At 45.8% G+C, this 18081-nt stretch overlaps 1 protein-coding gene across 2 annotated transcripts in view; it reads right to left on the reverse strand.

Annotated features, from left to right (window-relative positions):
* Positions 1–18081, reverse strand: part of LOC133478179 (metabotropic glutamate receptor 8-like) — a 33211-nt gene that overhangs the window by 13169 nt on the left and 1961 nt on the right. For both annotated transcript variants that reach the window (XM_061773920.1, XM_061773919.1), the window contains exons 2-3: positions 15380–16051; positions 10736–10952 (exon numbers count right to left, since the gene is read on the reverse strand). In XM_061773920.1, coding sequence (XP_061629904.1) covers positions 10736–10952; positions 15380–15880 — 718 coding nt within the window. In that variant the 5' untranslated portion in view covers positions 15881–16051. The remainder of the gene's footprint in view (positions 1–10735; positions 10953–15379; positions 16052–18081) is intronic.

Genomic DNA, 18081 nt, shown 5'->3' on the forward strand with positions numbered 1-18081 from the left:
ATGTTCCTCAAAGTACAATTGCATGGAATTTAGGGATTTCATCATCTACGGTCCAGAATATCATCAAAAGGTTCAGAGAATCTGGTGAAATCATCGCATGTAAGCAGCAAGGCCCAAAACCAACATCGAATGCCCGTGACCTTCAATCGCTCAGGCGGCACTGGATCAAAAACCGACATCAATGTGTAAAGGATCTCACCACGTGGGCTCAGGACAACTTCAGAAAACCAATGTCAGTAAATACAGTTCGGCGCTACATCCGGAAGTGCAACTTGAAACTCTACAATGCAAAGCAAAAGCCATTTATCAACAACACCCAGAAACGCCGCCGGCTTCTCTGGGCCCGAGCTCATTTAAGATAGACTGACGCAAAGTGGAAAAGTGTTCTGTGGTCCGACGAGTCCGCATTTCAAATTGTTTTTGGAAATTGTGGATGTCGTGTCCTCCGGGCCAAAGAGGAAAAGAACCATTCGGACCGTTATGGACGCAAAGTTCAAAAGCCAGCAACTATGATGGTATGGGGCTGTGTTAGTGGCAATGGCATGGGTAACTTACACATCTGTGAAGGCACCATTAATGCTGAAAGGTACGTACAGGTTTTGGAGAAACATATGCTGCCATCCAAGCCATGTCTTTTTCATGGACGCCTCTGCGTATTTCAGCAAGACATTGCCAAACCACATTCTGCACTTGTTACAACAGCGTGGCTTCTTAGTAAAAGAGTGCGGGTACTAGACTGGCCTGCCTGCAATCCAGACCCGTCTCCCATTAAAAATGTGTGGCGCATTATGAAGCGTAAAATACGACAACGGAGACCCCGGACTGTTGAACAGCCGAAGCTGTAAATCAAGCAAGAATGGGAAAGAATTCCACCTACAAAGCTTCAACAATTAGTGTCCTCAGTTCCCAAACGTTTACTGAATGTTGTTAAAAGAAAAGGTGATGTAACCCAGTGGTAAACATGACCCCGTCCCAGCTTTTTTGGAACGTGTTGCAGCCATAAAATTCGAAGTTCATGATTATTTGCTAAAGCAATAAAGTTGATCAGTTTGAGCATTAAATATAGTTTCTTTGTATTCAATTAAATATAGGTTGAACATGATTTGCAAATCCTTGTATTCTGTTTTTATTTATGTTTAACACAACGTCCCAACTTCATTGGAATTGGGGTTGTATATGAAACATGCCTTTTATTTCTGAATTCAAGGGAACCAATGTGTGCCTGATTCAGACATATGGTGCCGGAGTCAGGAAACCGGGATGATTGCACGTCAATTTACTATGAAATGCCTCGTTTGGACATCAATCCTTCCTCATTTAGTGCACAAAAGTGACTTCAGCTTTTATTTTGAGCCCAACAAACGATCCCAAAAGTGTAATGGTACAATTCCAACTCTTTGTTGGGGATTTTTCCACTCTCAGAGAGCCTGGCTGATGAAATCCGTGGCAATGACAACTTCTTTGAGAAACTTGTTAAGGATATTCAGTGTCTGTCGCAGTAGGACGAAGGTATTCTTCTGGGAGAAAAACCACTGGATGATGTCATGTCGTAAAAGGAGATGCGAAAGTCAGAGTCATCGGACAACAGAAGACGTCAGTTGGATCTCATTGACGAGAACCGTCAATGTCCTGAAGCTGTCTAAAAACTGGGATTCTGGGATTGTTTCTCCAAAGACGACGCAAGAAATGAAAGGAGTAGCTCTGGAAGACAAAGGCATTCTTCTCGGACAGAACGACTTTGCGAAAGAATAAAGTCCTAATCTTCCAACGTAATAGTTTACGTCATAAAGTCTGAGTCTTCGAAGAAAGCGGATCCTGTGTTTCAGTCTAGTCAGCAGGCGAGCAGTAAAAAAGAACAACAACAAAAAGACCTATCAGGGAATCATGCTCCAAATCAAAGTGCTTTATTGACTTTAATAGCTCAAGAAATAAAACAATTTGCAATCTTTAAAGAATAAAATGGGGGTTTTTTTTTAACGCCCAATAACATACTTCAATAAAATGGTTGCCCCAGTCTTACAAGAATGACATTTCTTTGTTAAAAAAAAAGTTGCAATCAATTGACATTTTATTTTTTTTGAGAAAAATTGTTGTAGTCTAGGTAATTCCGAGACAAACTTATTTGTTGGAATCTAGTTTGCACGAATATAGTAAACATCCTACAAGCTATCAGCTATCATTTCTCTGAGTCAAAGCGTCTTATTGAATTGAATAGTTCGAGATGCTTAAGACTCTCATCCCACCTTCCACACACAAGCTTGGAAGTTGAAAAAGCTGATGAAGGAGCGCAGGGCGGCGTAGAGCTGCGTTTAGCTCAGTGGGCTCAAGTGTGGACGCTGCCAGAAGAGTTCAAACTAAAGTCACCACGCCTGCCGCCAGCGGTGAGGAGACGCTCGAAGGCCGGCCGGCCAGCCAGAAAGCGAGCGGTGGCGTGATAGATGGAACTGAGGTCTTATTCCCCCAATACACATTTTGGGCACAGCAGTCATTTCAAATCTTGTTTTAACTGAGATCAGCCTACACATGATGCTAAGAAGAAGAAAACAAAACATTACCGTCACCTATTAACAAGTATTTGGGCCACACTGGTAGGAAAATAACACTACTGCTACTATGTTAATAGAATCAGCGTGTCCTTGATCTTCCCCCGGGGCCAACACCTCACCAAGGAGGATCCTCTGGCTCTAATCTGAGCCCTTACCAGATGACCGATCCTCTCACCCTATCTCCAAGATGGAGCCAAGCATCCTGTGGAGAAAACTCATTTTGTGACCATCAGCCAAGTCCAAGAAGGAATCTGGGGTAGAAACATAGGTTGACCGGTAAATTGAGAGCTTGGCCTTTTTTCACCACGACAGACTGATGCAAAATCCGCTGGTGCGGCACCTGTTCATCTACCGGTCCAGTCTTGTCTCACTTGTGAAAAAGACTCCAAAAATAAAACTCCTTCACTTGGGGAAAGATCACAGAGAGGGCACTGCACCCTTTTCCAACTGAGGACCATGGCCTCAGATTTAGAGATGCTGATTCTCATGCTAACCACTTCACACTTGGCTGTGAACTCCTCCAGCAAGGGTTGAAGATTGCGGCTTGAGAAAGCCAACAGGACAACATCTTGTGCAAAAAGCAGGGACGCAATACTGAGGCCACCAAACCGGACCCCTTCAATGCCTTGGCTGCAAATCTACAAATTCTGTCCATATAGGTTAGGAACAGAAGCGGTGATAAACGACAGCCCTGGCGGAGTCCAAGCCTTAACGGAAATTAATCCGACTTACTGCCGCCAATGTGGAAGAAACTCTGACAAGTTGTCCAAGGACTGAAGGGCCCGTGTCATTGGGTCCAGTCCTCCACAAGAATTCAAGGGACAGTCGAAAGCCTTCTCCGAGTCGTAATCTTTCAAGAATAACATTTTGTTTTTGAGAAAAAGTCGTAATCTTTTAGGAATAAATAAAATGTTGTACAATTTATTGAGAAGAAGAAATAAATAATAAATAATAAATAATAAATAATAAATAATAAATACTAAATAATAAATAATAAATAATAAATAATAAAATAAGAATTTTACAAAAATAAAGATGTAAAAAAAAACAAAAAGGCAATCATACTAAAGCAGGGATCATGCTCAGTGGAGGTAAAAATTAGGGAAATGGGAGCACTGGTGTAGAGTTTAGTCTTCTTTTCCAGTACCAGTGGTACCAGTGGCCACATATCCACAGTCTCGTTGAAGTGAATCCCAAAATCAATACAGAAATATCTCCAGGCACGATATCCATTCCCAAGGCCACTGAGCCACGTTGTTTTTACGTTCCAATATATACTCTGAGATTTAAAAAATTCAATAAAATCAAACATTGTTAGGAAATTGGGGTGTCCCTGCGATCACATCTACTGTAACTCCCCAAGATAACTTCAGACACCTTTACAAAATCAGCCATGATATCTGTTTCCAAAGACACTTAAGTCACTGCTGCTATGGAAGTAATCTTTTTTATCAATCACAGAAGAGCTGTGATTGTGCTAGAGGTAAAAAAATAAAAATCCTAAATTGGGGTATTGCTGGAGAGTTTAATCCGAAAACAATGACTTCAGAAGTACCACAACGTTTCCAGGAATATCAGTTCCCAAAGCCACTGAGCCACTGCCATCCTGTACGTAGTTTTTTGCAAGGATCTTTCTCGGTAGAGGTAAACAATTGTGAAATCGGGTTGTTGTTGTCAAATTCGGTCTTCTTTTCCAATCCTGATGACCGGACATCCACGGTCTCATTGAAGGGGATTCTAGATCAACTTCAGACATCCTGTACCACAATGTCTCACAGGCATCATAACCCTTCCCACAGCCTAAAAGCCATGTTTTCATTATTTTAGTTCTGATAAGTACCCTGGAGCAACAAACTATGGTTACGAAATGGGGGCGTTGCTATATAATTTGATCTTTGGAAAAACTGTATTGATCTTCCGTAAGGCCGCTACAATCTTTCTGGATAACCTTCCCAGGCAGCTACCTTCCCTGGCATCTGTTTTAGGCTCAACTAGATTGTCCCTCGAGTCCTCCAACGGGACAGCATCGTTTTGGGTCGAGGGAGTTTCTGGAATAAGGGAGTCTATCTGGGATGACGACGACCGTTCATCGACTTGGCACTGCGCCTCCTCATTGGACACTTTGTCAATGGAGCTCATGGACTGGCCGCTGCAAGAGGGGCAGCTATGGAAAAAAGGGTGCAGCAGAACCTTCTGGGAGTTGACCCTCAGATTGGGATCCAGGTTCAGCATCTTCTTCACTAAGCAGACAAAGAGCTGCTCGGTGGGTTGTTGTCCAACTATTTCCACCATGACCATCTTCAACTCATCCAGAGAGTTGAGTATGAGTGATCTCCCGCCTTTGGGTTGGCATCCAGTCTCCTTGGCGAACTGTTCGGGTGACTTGAGCTTCCACCTGTGGACCCCGTTGCACTCCTTGTGGAAGTATTGATCCACTTCCTTTCCGCAGTCCAGCACATAATCCGCCGGCTGTCCCTGAGTGTTGGTGACAAAGTTCAAAATGTCGTACTCTGTCCTCCCGGGATACAGCGGCTGGCCCGTGGCGAGCTCCACGGCGACTAATCCCAACGACCACACGTCCACCGTCTCGTTGAAGGGAATCCCCAGAATGACTTCGGGCGCCCGGTACCACAACGTCTGCACGCAATCTCCCGGCACGATGTCCGACACAGTTTTGGCCAGGCCAAAGTCGGCCAGCTTGACTTTGAGTGGCTTCTGGCGGCGATCCACCACCATGATGTTCTCGGGTTTGATGTCGGCATGGACGAGCCCCATGTTGCTCATGTGGGACAGCGCTGTGGCCAATTGATGCACCACGGGCCGAAGCTGCTGGATGGAAAGTGCGCTGTGATGCTGCATGAACTCCCGCAGGTTCTGGTCCAGGAGTTCAAAATTGAGGCAGATGTTCTCTTTGTGGAAGAAGAAGCCTTCCCACCGGACAATGTTGCACTTGTCAGGATCCAGACTCCACAACTGCTTTAGGATGCAAATTTCGTCCTTGGCGTCGTTCACAGAATTTTGTTGGTTCTTGAAGACCTTGATGGCCACCATGGTGTTGGTCTCTGTGTTGCGGCACTTGACCACCACGCCGAAGGTGCCCTCGCCAAGTACGTCCTCCACGGTGTGGACCCCGCCCAGAGTCACCCCTTTATACATCTTTAAGTCATCTGCACGGACAAAGTGCAGACGTGTTAAATATTGACTCCTTTTGGGAATATTTCTCCATTTAAGGACGTTTAAAACCTTACTTCCTGCTAAACACAACAATAAGTGAATGTGCACAATGTCGGAGGGTGTCTCTGAAATCGTTAAACATGTCAAGATATGGTCTGTGGGGTTTTTTTTCAATTTCTGGAAATGCTTCACGTCCAATTGCAACAGTCCCCGGTCCCCCCAACACACACAGATTTCAGTGGTACAGCAACGTCTGGGCCTTGTCCGCAAAAAAAGCAAATGCAAATAATGGTCGGAAGGCTAGCTACATATCTAATGTAGTGATGGTTTGTGATATCGTTCGTCAAGACATGCTGTGTGGTGATTTTTTTGTTTATGGTGTCTACCATTTCTGGAAATGATTCAGGTCCAATTTCAACACTCCCCTCCACCCTACTGTTTCCATACGTACTGCAACGTTTGATCCATATCCACAAGAAGCGAATGCAAGTACGGTGGGAACGCTATCTGAGTAGCTAATGATCGGATCGGATCATTTTGTCATTCTGAATCTTGTTGCTCCGTTTGTTTGTTTTTTTCGTATCCAGGCGAATGTCCAGTTCACGGACACAGGTGTGCTTCTTGGACAGGACCAATTGTTATGCATTCTTGCCCGGGTGGAATGTAACTGACTGTGTCTCAAAAGGTTGACTAGTCGGGTGGAACAAGACGCATAAAATTACATTTTGATGTGCACCTTGGTTTTATCGTATTTTGACTGTATAAATTATTCTGATCAATGACTTTTTGGACTGTTTATTTTGTATCTGTTGACATTGTGCACATGCATTTAATGTTTTTAATCATCTACTTAAACCATCAATCATGCTAATGCAATTTGTCCATAAATAGATGACGCTTACTCAATTATCAATCCTGCTCAACCTACCAGTCTGATTCATTTTGGACTTTTTGCTGTTGGCCGATCCAAACTTGACGTGATGACCCGCTCTAGCTTGCTCTCACCTCAAAGACGGCACAGTGACAACCGTTGTCCCTTCTCTATGACATCACTTTTCAAAGCACAGATTTAAACATAAAAGAATGAGCATACAAGCTAACATGTAGCGCTGAAGTCATGCATTTGGCATGACATCATTGGTCAATGCTTGAGCTAATTTAGAGTTGTCACCTTGGTCATGGGACTCCCTGGCATGGCCTTCACCATAGCGCCAATCGACTAGTCACATCGCTTGTTTGTCGGACAACATCTGCATCAGCGTTAATTTTCAACAAAACATTTAAAGCAAATTTAATAAACTATGCCAACTTGATAGTGTAGATAAAATCCAACAGCATAGCGTTTGGTGAAATCACTACAGAAAGAACTGTCCAAAGGTGGATCTCAACGCAAGAAGGAGCAGAAGCAGGTCTTCCTGGTCAAGGCCTTTTGATACATGTTTTTGCATGTATGCGGCTGCCGTGGTAGTTCAAGGGTAAATTATAAGTGTAGTCGCTGGGTGCGATATAAATTCAAATAATTGCGAAAGTTATGCAGATAATCGTGTATATCCCTCAAAACTGTGTTTGATAGACAAATTCTAAATTGCTTTATGAGTATATCTATATATAGTGCATATAAGTATAGTTGATCATATAATGGTAGCTGTGGCAGCTATTAGCATTGTCACCATGGGGCGCTACATCCATCTGCCGGCCGTCACCTAGCTGTGCTGAAGGCTCTGGAGGAGGCCACAGCGGTCTTTCCTGGCGAGCTAGCTGCAGCCAGCTGTCGCCATGGTGATGGGCCCAGCGGGGGGAACAAGCATCTCGGCGGTGCCATCATTAGCTTGGCGACTCTCCGTAGACTTCAACTTCCATGTGAGAAACATCTGGAGGTTTTTACCTCACATATCTTCAGACTGAGCTGCTCCTTGCGCCGCAATAATCAACATTTACAAAAATTCATCTGCAATTCAGTCATGATACAACCATTCATAAACATAAATGTTCTTGGAATGTGGGACAAAGCCAGAATACCACGAGGAATGAACATGAAAAGGCCTGTAGGTGAGTCTTGAAACTGATGGGATGTGGTTTTGCCGTTTGGTTGTGATGGCTGGGAAGTGATGTGGTGGCGCTAGTGGCTTGGTTTGTGCTTGAACAGTGGTGCTTTGTTGCAGTGAAGATGAAGTGAAGTGAAGATCAGAATCAGAATCAGAATCAGAGCACTGAAGTATGTATAGACTCCTCTGTCAGGAATAAATTGGTTGGCTTTTAACACGTCGTTATAATCGTAGTTCTTTCATGAAAACAAGCACGCTTGGAACCTCAAGAGCTAATAGGTGATATTAAAAACACAGGTTCCTTTAAAACCAAATCCTAAGACATCCTAAACAATTTGTCTTGGCACAAACAACAGACAACTTAGTTTTAAATTTAGTGTTTGGTTGAATCACTAAATACTGTAAAACTGGTTAAGATCATAAGACTGCTAAAGACTTAAAACAAAAAAATCATAAGACTGCTTAAGAACTGGCGGCACGGTGGTCAACTGGTTAGAGCGTCAGCCTCACAGTTCTGAGGAGCGGGGTTCAATCCCCGGCCCCGCCTGTGTGGAGTTTGCATGTTCTCCCCGTGCCTGCGTGGCACTCCGGTTCAACCAGTTCAGGGTGTACCCCGCCTCCTGCCCGATGATAGCTGGGATAGGCTCCAGCACGCCCGCGACCCTAGTGAGGAGAAGCGGCTCAGAAAATGGATGGATGGATGCTTAAGAACTCAGGGCCGTAGGACTGTTAGAGTGCTTTATACTTTAACATGTCTGAAGACAAAAAGAACATAGGACTGCTAAAGACCACAAGACCACTTAGGACTGTAAGTCTGCTAAAGACGGTATGACTGTAAGACTTAAATGCTCAAAGACTGTAGGAATGCAAGGCTGAAAAAGGCTGAAGGACCATGACGAGTAGAACCAGTTAGACCCTAAGACTGCTAAAGAGTAAGACTAAGACAGTAAGACCATAAGACTGCTAAACACCGCAAGGCCGGAAGACTTAAAGACCCTACGATTGTAAAATACCGTAAGACTGGCAAAGACTGTAGGACCGGAAGACCACTAAAGACCATAAGACTGCTTAGGACTGTAAAAGCCCTTTTCACACTGCACTTGCTCAGTGTGAAAGGCCCCCGTGTCAAAGCGCGACGACGACGGCAATGGCCATCCCATATTTGGAAGTACATCAGCATTTCGATGTTTAAACTCCTTCGTGAGCTTTCTAGTTCTAAGAAGAGACGTTCGAGGTGTATTTTAGGCTTTGAAAGGGAGTTTGGAAGCTTCCCGCAGCAACGTCTTTGTATATTATCTTTCTATCGGCCGTTTACAGTAAAAGTCTGCCAAAATAGCACTCAGAAATCACTCCGCCAGCCTCGCTCCCATCGCTACAGAATTGAACATTTTTCTATCCGATGACGCGACCCTGAGCGTCAGACGCCCTCTATCTTCAGCACATTTGAAGCTGAGGCACAAAATCCAAATGTGAATTCTGATGAATGTTCAAGGGGCGACAGCAGACGTCGTTAGCGAACAGACGCTAGTCGCCATCCGCGCTAATCAATAGAGGCTAGCTAATCACGGAGATTAGCCCAGAGCAAAGTCTTAAAGCTGCGTCATTAACCGTACACTCGGCCACACACACACACACACACACCGAGCCACATACTTTTAGCCAAACACACACTCTGTCTCTCTCTCTCTCGCTCAGCTAACTAACAAAGGCATTGGCAAGTGCCGCATGGTGATGAAGCCTCGTTGACCGTAATGTGGAGCTTGTGGTGCCTTCTCCCATCACAAAAATAGTCTCAAGTCATCTGTAGCGACGGGCCTCCATTGTGGTTTCTGTCATTTTTGTTTTTGTTACACAAATCACAGCCACTGGCAGTTAATGATATTCGTTATTCAAACATTCAGGATGGACGTGTGACGACACACTGACAGCCGAGAGAGCAACCAGCGAGGCGGACATGGAAAAGGACTGATTTCTCTTATATCGTGAAGGAATTCATTTTAATGCTGAAACACGGTCACACTCTTCTTCTGCTTTTGCCCTCACTGATAAACACTAAACTGGTCATTAAGACCGTAAGACTGCAAAAAAGCAAGACTGTAAAACTGCTATTTACTAAGACTGTAAGACAGTAATACTGCTAAAGACTAAGGGCTCTATTTTCATAGGCTAAACGATCAATGGAGAGGGATACAGCTCGTGGAGCGCTGCGAACACTTAAGTCGCCAGAGGTTTTTCACTACCTACCCACTAACATTCAATGTTCCAGTCATGCACAGATCTCTCATGCACAGATCTCCATGCAAGACTATTTGCACTGCTTTTAAAGGCAATGAAAGAAGGCCTTTCAAATGGACAGGACAGAAGTCGGCTGTGGTACACCCACACTAGCGCAGACGTCCCATTTTAAATGCACTGTGGGTATGCCAGCCCACGAAATCACCAAACCCAGGTCCAGCTCACCTCATTGCTGATTTACGGCAAGTCCAGTGCTGGATTTGCGCTAATCGCAAAACTAGAGCCCTCAGACTGTTACACTAAAACTGCTTAAGATTCTACAAGTGACTAAAGAGTGTAAGACTGTAAAGCTGCTCATGACTATGACTAAGATCGAGAGAGTGCAAAAGATCATAAGACTGCAAAATACTGCAAAACTGCTAAAGACAGTGAAACTGTAAGACTGCTAGAACTATAAGTTTGTATGCCTGCTATAGACTAACACTGTGAGACCGTAACACTGCTTCGGACTAAAACTCTAAGACTACTACTTCAAAAGACTAAGACATTAAGACTAAGACCTTTAGACAGTTAAAGACTAACACTGGAAGACCGTATAGCTAGAAGGCTGTAAGACTGCTAAAGACCGATCAATACTATTCAAAACTGGAAGACAAACATTAAGACTGTAAGACCGTAATACCATCCAAATTCTAATTACTATAAGACCATAAGATTGGTGTCTGGTGTCCCTACCCGACTCTCTGGAGAGCTGCACGAAGGCCTCTACACCGCTCTCTCCGTAGTTCCCTTCGGAGGCCAGCGTGGAGACGTAGTTCCAGCCCATGGCCGTGACGATGTCCAGCATGGCCTGAGCCTGGTACGAGTCCGGAGGAACTACGCGTGAGAAGAAATCATACCGACTGTTGTCACTCAGCTCCGGGGCCGTTGAGGCGTAGCTGATTTGAGGGATCTGTGAGGGAAAAACAAAATTAAACACTGACTGGGCTCCGAATCGCTTCCTATCCACTGTATAGTGAGTTTTTCTCGTGCTGTTGGAATGTGGAATGAGAGTAAGGTGAGAATTAGTTTTTCATTTGACTGATGACTAAACCTTTTTCAGTAGCCCAATATTACAATCTCTCTTTCGCAATTAGGGAGTAAGGAATGAGTTAATGACACAGCAGCTCTCTTTGTAATTAAATGATTTTTTGTGGACTTTATAGTGAACTACTATATATAGTCCACTATAAAAAAAATTAAAAAAATCACTGTATAGTGATTAAGGAGTAGGGAATGAGTGAATGATTCCGAACTCACTTATGATTATGTATGAATGCTACTTGAAAGTTTTTAAGTCAGAAACACTTTTGCATGGCTCAGCCACCATGACAACAAATTTGATTTACCCCCGCGGGGGTTGTTTTTATTTTCTCAATGATGACGACGAAGACGCAAAATTCCACAATAAAAGAGATGGAAGTGTTGCTTCCAATGACATTGACTCTAAAGTAATGTGTTTCCAACAAAGTTCAAGTCCTTGCAGCAGTTTATACTGCAACACTATACGAACAAATCCTATAATCGTTTTACTCCTATTTTTTAAAGGTTATTTTGTATAACAAATTAATAACGGGCCCTGACTGTCGTATAAAGGCCGTCAAATAGTCCTAGGTCAGTACCAAGTGCAATAGATCATGAAGAGAAGGAGCAGCTATAAAGAAGCACGGTTAGCGCTTCGCCCAACCTCTGTTACTCTGTAGAGGCGAATTTAAGCGGGGCTGGCGTTTCTCAGACGGCTGTTACAACCTAGGTGAATCTTTCTCGACACCGGCTTAAGAAAGCTCCCGTCACCGTTTATGGTCCATTGTGTAGCTTCAACCCTTTAAACGGAGAAGACTCCCTTAGTACCGTACGTACAGGGGAAATCTCTTTGACCTGGTCAGAGCCCGAGCTGCAGCGTTCTGAATGAGCTGCAGATGTATAATGCTCTTTTGGGGGAGTCCAGTCAGAAGACCATTACAACAGTCAAGTCTAGGAGGAGAAACTGTGGACAACATAACAGTTGTTCGCACAGCCGCCTTGCAGTTCTGAGATTGCTCCAGCCTTCCTGTGTGGAGTTTAGATGTTCTCCCCATGTCTGTGTGGCTTTTCTCTGGGTACTCCAGTTTCTTACCACATTCCGAAAACATGCATGGTAGGTTAATTGAAGACTAAATTGTCTCTCGGTGTGAATGTAAATGGCTTTTTTGTGTATACGTGCCCTGCAGTTGGGTGCACCCCGCCTCACGCCCGAAGTCAGCTGGGATGGGCTCCAGTACACCCGTAACCCCAGTGAGGATAAGCGGTGTAGAAAACGGATGGACGGAAGTCTACTGGAGATAAAAGCATGCATGTTTTTCATCCTATGTTAACAACATTGACTTTCCACAATCAATAAAAGTCACCAGTGTGACTACATTAATCGACATCCTCAACATTGTGAATTTAACCTTCTGAACTTCATCAACATCATTGAGGAATTGACTTTTTAGCCATCTTCTGCAATATCTGAGAGGTGACCTTTTAGCCTACATTCGCAACGTTGCGAAGTTGACTTTTCAACCGGTATCCACACCATTGAGGAACTGACCTTTGAACCAACATGAGGGTGCAGGGCGATGACATCATGACAGCGTGGAGGCGGCGCGATCAATGACATCATCACCAAGGTGGTGCGTTCAATGACAAGGCGATGAGAGTCACGCTGACATTTTGGGGTTACGCTGCAGCAGACGAGACGTGATGCCGCCTGACAGTCGCCTGCTGACACCCGACCGCCGTCGCTCCCGTAATTCTCCCGCCATGACGGAGGTTAAACACGCAGGGGCGCCCGCCGTCGCGGTTGGTGTTAGCATTGAGCTAATGTCACAATTTTAAACGCCAAGACCAAAGAGCAGGCGGAGGAGCTCCCCACTTGCCCCGCGGCCACGCTAGACGATGACACGCTGAGATGTGACGGTCGGGGAACGAGTGGGCGGCGAAGGCGGGACGCAGATCAAGCATGAAGTGCGCCCACAACAAGAAGACGGGCAAGATGAACAATAACGAGAACAAAAAGTGACAAGATGAACAAAAACAAGAACAGTTAGAAGAAACAGAAGGAACACAGAACAACAACCAGAGTAACAACAACAATGGAAAAAGAATAAGAATATCAAGAGCAACAAGAAAAGCACAAGACCTAACACAATGACAAGGAAAAGAACATAAAGAAGAAAAAGAACAAAAACAAGAAAAATGAACAAAACAGGAAGAAGAACAAGATCAACAAGAACAAAAAGGAACTTTATAAGAACAAATGTAATGATGCTGTTTATAATAAAAACAATGACTAATAGCTGTGAATGTCCCATCACTTCCAGTGCTCATTTTTCCTCTTTTCACAGGGAAAAAGCTCAAGAAAAAGCCAAGTGCACAATAAAAGTCATCTTTTATACATTGATAACTGTCAATCAAGTGAAAAAAATGTGTTAAACGCTGCTATTAGTGGAGTCGCGTTGGTGTTCATTCCGGGAAAGAGACACTAGTGATAAAACTGAAAGAGTCCTGCAACACTTGGGCTTGGAAGACGAGTCGCCCGTGTTAAAGTGTGTGCGTGCGTGTGTGCGCGTGTGTGCGTGTGAGCAAACGGATCAATCAGCGCAGATAATAACAGTCGTGATTGGATCCGTAATTAATTGCAGCCTCTCGGCCGTCGTGGTCCTGTGGGGAAAGGTCATCCATCCCCCCCCCAAAAAAATCTGATCCACTTAGAAATTCAGTTTTTCTTTTTTTGAAAATAAAATCTAGGACAAGATAAACGTAGGATCAGCTAGGCCGCAGCTCATTAAGTGCTCGTGTGCTTCGATGTCCATCGAATTAAACAAGGTCGTTCGTCTCACCTGCGTCATTTACGTGATGACTTTGCTCGATTGTGTTTCCATTTCGCTAATGACAGAGGTTAACTACTTTTAAATGTTCACGACGGTTAATGACGTTAAAAAGATGACACGTGATGTAAAGAACGATCGCGCTTTTACGCCTTTCCTAATTGAAGATAGGAAATGCATTTGATTGATTGCATTTAAGTCAGTGGCGGCTGGTCATTAGAGGGCGCTAGGGCGCCGCCCCACCACTTACGGTGGTCACTACATTATTTTGAAATATATATATATTTATATATGTGGTGCTAGGCGATATTGTTTTTCCCTAATATCGATATTCGACATGACTTGATCTTGATTGCATTAAAGTTTATAAATGTACAAAACTGGACCTGACCGAATGGATTTGCATTACAAAGCCAAATGTTTATTTCACAATTATAAATGTCAGAAAGAAAGAAATGACTTATCCCTGCAGGTATTTCAAAATGAAAATTCTTGACCGAAACTCCATCCATCCATCCATTTTCTGAGCCGCTTCTCCTCTAATAATAATAATAATAATAATAATAATAAAGACAGTGCTCGATTACCATGATGTGACCTTTCAAATGTTTGCACGTATGAAGCCCTGGAAATCTCCAACATGCAGAATTCTGAACAACCCTGAAGGTCATGTTGGGAATTAAACGCCCGGCGCAAAGATTAGCTTGATGAGATCAAGTGAAAAGCGAGAAACCAGACAGTTTATTGGATTTTAATTCTACATATTAAGGCTGTGGTTATAATCTACTTAGAAGAGGAAGTATTAAACTCTTCTTTTTTAATCAGGAAAATTTCTTGACATTCCAGCAACACTTTAAAGACTGTTTGCTTTTTGTGTGTGTGTGTGTGTTTAGCGCCTAGTTGCTAAGTGTTAGCCACTAATGCTAACATAGCAGTCAATCCAAACACAAGCAAGCATGACAACAATCCAAAATCTTGTAGAAAGTCTTCTCAGTAAATTGGAATCAGTTCTATTTATACATTTATACATACTGTCTCTGGGCGCGACCGGAGCATTGGACTGAATTTCCGAACGGACCCCATACACTAGGCTGAAGCTCGGATTGGTCGACGACTTCATGAAGTCACGACGTGAATCAGTTTTGGCCACAAAACAAGCGGACGAGAACTTCTGCGGTCTCTTCAACACGGCGCTGGTCTGAGCTACATGGGGCAGAGCCCAGCGCTGAACCTTCACCAACCTTATTGTTTGACTATTTGTATTTTCAAATAAATTGTTCAACTTTTCATCCAGCCTAATCATTGAAGTTCTACCTCGACCAGAATAAAAGAACGGTTCGTACCTGGGCCGCGACTTTTCTTTGTGCTCTTTTCCAAACCTCTAACAACTGCTATGTTTAGCGGCTAATAGCTAACATCACATCAGACACTGTAATTGTCATTAAACCTAATCCTAATGTCACAAAGGATGCGAGTCACTTCCTGTTACCTTGAAGAGCCTGAGGATGTTGGCCACCATGACGGAGACGGAGCTGGCCGCCGCCCCGATGACGCCCACCACCTTGTCGGGCTTGGCAAAGACGGGCGTCTGTCCGTTGGCGCAGCGTACGTCGCCCGCGTCCCTCTCGATGAGCGCCTGCACAAAGGTAAGCGACTGCTCCAGGGCGTGGGTGTCCCGCGAGCACGTGTCCAGGATGCGCGCCCCTAGCGTGACGTCGGGGAGCAGCTCGGGGTCTTTGTTGACCACGTCGATGGCGAACAACATGGCCTCCAGACGGTGGATGCCCTTCTCCTTCTTCAGCTCGCCGCAGGGTAGCCCCCGCTCGCCCCGGGCGTGCACCGGGAACAGACCGCCCAGGAGGATGTCCCCATCAAGCCGGATGGAGTGGGCGTACTCCTGCTGCGGGTCCGGGGACGGAGCGGCGGACCCCGGCAGCCAGCAGCTCTTTATCATCAGGAAAGGGAGGAAGTAGCACCTGCTGACCGCCATCTTGGCGAGGTCACGCGATTAGTCGTTGAGCACACGGCCAGAGGGACCATGGGGGCCACCCCTCAACACGGGGGGGCTGGGTCACGCCTAAAAACCGGGACCCCCACCTTCTCCTGATGTTTTGGTTCTGTTGTTGGTCATTTTGGAGGCAGGACCTGCGTCACGTGCTTTCTGAAACACAAAATAACAAAACTCAGCAACTTTTGTGTGTCATTTTATTTTTCTGTGCAATTTGGAGGGGAAATTTACAGTCGGGAATTTACCGCAGTCTTGCTTCAATTAAAAAAACACTCGGCTGTGAACTGCTCCAGTGAGAGTTGGAGATCACAGCTTGATGAAGCCAACAGAACCACATAAATCTGCAAAAAGCAGAGATGGAATACTGAGGCCACCAAACCGGACACCCTTTACGCCTCGGCTGCGCCTTGAAATTCTGTCCATAAAAGTTATGAACAGAATCTGTGACAAAGGGCACCCTTGGCGGAATCCAGCCCTCACCGGGAACGAGTTCGACTTACTGCCGGCAATGCGGACCAAACTCTGACTCTGGTCGTACAAGGACCGAACAGCCCATATCAGGGGGTTCGGTACCCCATACTCCCGAAGCAACCCCCACAGGACTCCCCGAGGGACACGGTCGAACGCCTTCTCCAAGTCCACAAAACACATGTAGATTGGTTGGGCGAACTCCCATGCACCCTTGAAGACCCTGCCGAGGGTGTAGAGCTGGTCCACTGTTCCACGCCCAGGACGAAAACCACACTGCTCCTCCTGGATCTGAGCTTCGACTTCCCGACGGACCCTCTACAGCACCTCTGAATAGACCTTACCAGGGAGGCTGAGGAGTGTGATCCCCCTGTAGTTGGAACCTTCTTAAAAAGGGGGACCACCACCCCTGTCTGCCAATCCAGAGGCACTGTCCGCAATGTCCACATGATGTTGCAGAGGCGTGTCAACCAGGACAGCCCCAAAACATCCAGAGCCTTTAGGAACTCCGGGCGAATCTCATCCACCCCCGGGGCCTTGCCACCACCAAGGACCTTTTTGACCACCTCGGTGACCTCAACCCCAGAGATAGGAGAGCCCGCCTCAGAGAACCTAGACTCTCTTCCTCATGGGAAGGCGTGTTGGTGGAATTTAGGAGGTCTTCAAAGTATTCTCCCCACTGACTCACAACGTCCCAAGTCGAGGTCAGCAGCCCCCCATCCCCACTATACACAGTGTTGATGGTGCACTGCTTCCCCCTCCTGAGACGCCGGATGGTGGACCAGAATTTCCTCGAAGCCTTCCGGAAGTCTTTCTCCATGGCCTCACCGAACTCCTCCCACACCTGGGTTTTTGCTTCAGCGACCACCAAGGCTGCATTCCGCTTGGCCAGCCGGTACCCATCAGCTGCCTCAGGAGTCCCACAGGCCAAAAAGGCCCGATAGGACTCCTTCTTCAGCTTGACGGCATCCCTCACCGTTGGTGTCCACCAACGGGTTCGGGGATCGCCGTCACGACAGGCAACGACCTTACGGCCACAGCTCCAGTCGGCCACCTCAGTAATGAAGGAGTGGAACACGGTCCAATCGGACTCGATGTCCCCCACCTCCCCCGAAACGTGGGCAAAGTTCTGTCGGAGGTGGGAGTTGAAACTCCTTCTGAAAGGGGATTCTACCAGACGTTCCCAGCAGACCCTCACAATATGTTTGGGCCTGCCACGTCCGACCTTCCCCCACCATCGGAGCCAACTCACCACCAGGTGGTGATCAGTTGACAGCTCCGCTCCTCTCTTCACCTGAGTGTCCGAGACATGCGGCCGCAAGTCCGATGACACGACCACAAAGTCGATCATCCAACTGCGACCTCGGGTGTCCTGGTGCCAAGTGCACGTGTGGACACCCTTATGCTTGAACATGGTGTTCGTTATGGACAATCCATGATGAGCCCAGAAGTCCAAGAACGGAACACCACTCGGGTTCTGATCGGGGGTCCGTTCCTCCCAATCACTCCCTTCCAGGTCTCCCTGTCATTACCAACGTGAGCATTGAAGTCCCCCAGCAGAACGATGGAGTCCCCAGCGGGAGCACTCTCCAGCACCCCCTCCAAGTACTCCAAAAAGCGTGGGTACTCTGAACTGCTGTTTGGTGCATAGGCACAAACAACAGTCAGGACCCGTCGCCCCACCCGAAGGCAGAGGGAGGCTAACCTCTCGTCCA

Source organism: Phyllopteryx taeniolatus, chromosome 5 (genome assembly GCF_024500385.1).
Source record: "Phyllopteryx taeniolatus isolate TA_2022b chromosome 5, UOR_Ptae_1.2, whole genome shotgun sequence".
Classification (NCBI taxonomy): domain Eukaryota; kingdom Metazoa; phylum Chordata; class Actinopteri; order Syngnathiformes; family Syngnathidae; genus Phyllopteryx; species Phyllopteryx taeniolatus.